Source organism: Triticum aestivum, chromosome 2B (assembly GCF_018294505.1).
Source record: "Triticum aestivum cultivar Chinese Spring chromosome 2B, IWGSC CS RefSeq v2.1, whole genome shotgun sequence".
Classification (NCBI taxonomy): domain Eukaryota; kingdom Viridiplantae; phylum Streptophyta; class Magnoliopsida; order Poales; family Poaceae; genus Triticum; species Triticum aestivum.
The window spans coordinates 763,262,608-763,265,668 of record NC_057798.1 but is presented as its reverse complement, the minus strand read 5'-3'; the positions used below and the strand labels follow the sequence as shown (position 1 = coordinate 763,265,668).

The 3,061-nt window shown below is 53.3% G+C and overlaps 1 protein-coding gene across 1 annotated transcript; it reads left to right on the top strand.

Annotated features, from left to right (window-relative positions):
* The first annotated feature begins 797 nt into the window (after positions 1–797).
* On the top strand, positions 798–2,514 carry LOC123042552 (metalloendoproteinase 1-MMP-like). The gene has a single exon (XM_044464983.1). The coding sequence runs from the start codon at positions 1,074–1,076 to the stop codon at positions 2,130–2,132; it is 1,059 nt and encodes a 352-aa protein (XP_044320918.1). The 5' UTR covers positions 798–1,073; the 3' UTR covers positions 2,133–2,514.
* The last annotated feature ends 547 nt before the right edge of the window (positions 2,515–3,061 follow it).

Below are 3,061 nucleotides of genomic sequence, written 5' to 3'. Positions count from 1 at the left end.
GCTAATATGATGAGATTCGAGGAAACAACTTGCACCATATTGAGCCTTTCCGAGTTGAGAAAGCCGTCTCCGACCTCACGACCGCATGAGACAGGAATGGGACGAAGACAAGGTCGTCGTACTGGCACGCCACCGTGCCTAGAGGGCAAGTGGACTCGTCCCATATGCATGTGGCCCGTGCAGAGCATTCACACATGGACGTCATAGGGCTCAAAATCATGCTACAGTCGCTAAAAAGGATAAAATTCGAACCTATATGAAAATTTTGCTAGTAAACTTTTCTCCTTCTATATAAGAACTTTGTAATGTAACATTAGTTGAAATTAGTGTTTTAATCCTTCTAATTGCATGTGACTATTGAGTTGATGCAACAAAAAAATAGGAAAGAAGAGAAAAGATATGGAAACACACAATATAGCGTCTCTAAGTTTGCACATCGCCTCGACAACCTTCATTGTAGTATTATGAAGCGCGCTCCATGCACTCTGCGATATGGAGACGGTGAATACGTCGATTCCGCTAAATTTGCTATTAGATGTGTATAAAAGTGGTGTGGCATTGTGTTCGAGGAATTAAAGATTTCGAGTCAACCTTGAAAAGAACATAGTAGTGCTACATAAAGTGGGGCACTTGTTTATTCGTGGCGCCACCAGCAAAACAACACAACACAATCCCCACAAAATCAGCAGCAGCATAAGAGAGCTGTCCGTACTCCAAAGAGACCGTCCATCCCTCAGCTTCATCAGAAAGAAAAAGAAAAGAAATGAAGATGGGAGCAGGAACATAGTGCTCCACTACACAGGTGGCGAGGAATTGGAGCTGAATGCTCCGTGTCTCTGAGCAAGACACGACACGGGATCAAGTTCCAAACAACAAACGCCCCATTTTCTTCTTCCCCTCCTTTTCGGAAGCACATGAGCTGAGCTCCAAATTAAGACAGAGACAACAAAGCTTCGTCCTGCGGACTGCGGTCAGTGTGGCCCGAGCTAAAGTACACGAGCCCCTCGACATTCTTTCTTCTTCTTGCACCTCCCCTGTTTCCAAGCACACGAGCCATATGCGCGCGCGCGCCCATGTCCACCTCCCACTCTTCTCTCCCCTTCCTCCTCCTCTTCTTGCACCCCCTCCTCCTGCTTCCACCATGCTGCACCTGCTGCTCCAGGCACCTTCTTCTCCACGGCGACGCCAACGCCCCCTCCTCGCTCGCGGACACGCTCCAGGCACGCGACGGCAACGTCACCGACGGCCTCAGGCGCTACCTGGCGCGCTTCGGCTACGCGTCCACGCCCGCCGACGCCGACGGGCGGCTCGTGGTGAGCCTCTACCAATCCACCCTCGGCCTCCCCGTCACGGGCCGCCTCGACGCCCGCACGCTCGACCTCCTCGCCACCCCGCGCTGCGGCGTCCCGGACCTCCAGGCGAACACCACCGCCCGCTTCGCCTTCTTCGCCGGCCAGCCGCGCTGGGCGCGCGCCCCGGGCCACTTCCTGCTCACCTACGCCGTGCTCTCCGACCCTCCCTACCAGCCCCTCCCTGAACATCTCCCGCGCGGGGCCGTGCGCGCCGCCTTCCGCCACGCGTTCGCGCGCTGGGCGCGCGTCATCCCGGTGCGGTTCCGCGAGACGCGCGACTACAACACGGCGGACGTGCGCGTGGGCTTCCTCGCGGGCGACCACGGCGACGGCGAGCCCTTCGACGGCCCGCTCGGCGTGCTCGGCCACGCCTTCTCCCCGCCCAGCGGCCAGCTCCACCTCGATGCCGCCGAGCGGTGGGCCGTCCTCGGCCACGGCGGCGACGACCCCGGCTCCGGCGCCGTGGACCTGGAGTCGGTGGCCACGCACGAGATCGGCCACGTGCTGGGGCTGGCGCACTCGTCCGTGCCGGACGCCGTCATGTACCCGAGCCTGAAGCCGCGCACCCGCAAGGCGGACCTCACCTTGGACGACGTCCGCGGCGTGCAGGCGCTCTACGGCTCCAACCCGCGCTTCAGCCTCAGCTCCCTCTCTGAGCCCGACACGTCCTCAGCCGCCCCGGCGGTGGCCACCACAATCAGGTCGCCCGGGAAGACGGCGACGCATGCGGCCCTCCTGCTCTTGCTCGTCACCGTCACTCCTCTGCTCCTCCTCTGCTAGCTTGATTGATTAAGCTCCACTATAAGTAGATAGATATATGCACTGTACACATGACACGTCTTAAACTCTTCATTAGTTGGACTTGAGAGAAACTGATCAAGATTTTATCAATTATTTGGTCGAGTTTCTCGTGGATTGATTAGCTTTCTTTGAATGCAAGTAACGAACAATTTATTATGATAGGATATTGTAGAGAAAAAAGAAGAAGAAATGGATAACCAAGTCAAGCTTCTCGTCGTAGCGTCTTTCTGAAGCAAACAGGACAAATTAGGCAACGATTCTTGCCTTCTTTCTTCTCTTTTGGTTGGTTGACAGATGACCAATGAATCCAGTGTGATTTTAATTTGGAGAAGAAAGCAATCAAGGTTATGCGTGTGCGTTGGACCGTTGGTGCCTGTGATGTGCGGCTAGCTACTTTTTCTCGGTGTGTGTTTCACGGACCTGGCTACTTGGGCTAGCACTATCAGCGAGGCATAGGCATATCGTGTAGCAAGATAAAGAGATGAGGCGAAAGCAACGTGCACGACGAGGCAATGATCGATCCATATTTATCCACTCGGGATCATAGAGTTGCAGCACGCGTGGAATAGACATATTTTCTTTGAGGAAAATATATAGTTTTCAACATGAAATCCTTCCTGATGGATCCATAACCCAGGGACACTAAGGGCATCTCCACCGCTTACCCGTAAAATGGACATCGTATCCGCCCGTGGACTGGTGACCAGTCTGAGAAACCGGATGTGGGAGTCGACCATCCAACGCTATCCACATATTCATGAAAAACGCTATTCACATACATTTCAATAATTGTTTAAACAAATTGGACGAACTTCATTTAAATTGAATGATATTCATACAAATCGAACGCGAACATTTACATTTCGAACATATTTTAACTAAAAACAATACCGGACTAAGGTAAAATT

What these genes read in the sequence shown, in the direction of transcription:
- LOC123042552 (XM_044464983.1), top strand. Translation starts at nt 1,074, where the DNA reads ATGTCCACCTCCCACTCTTCTCTCCCCTTCCTCCTCCTCTTCTTGCAC.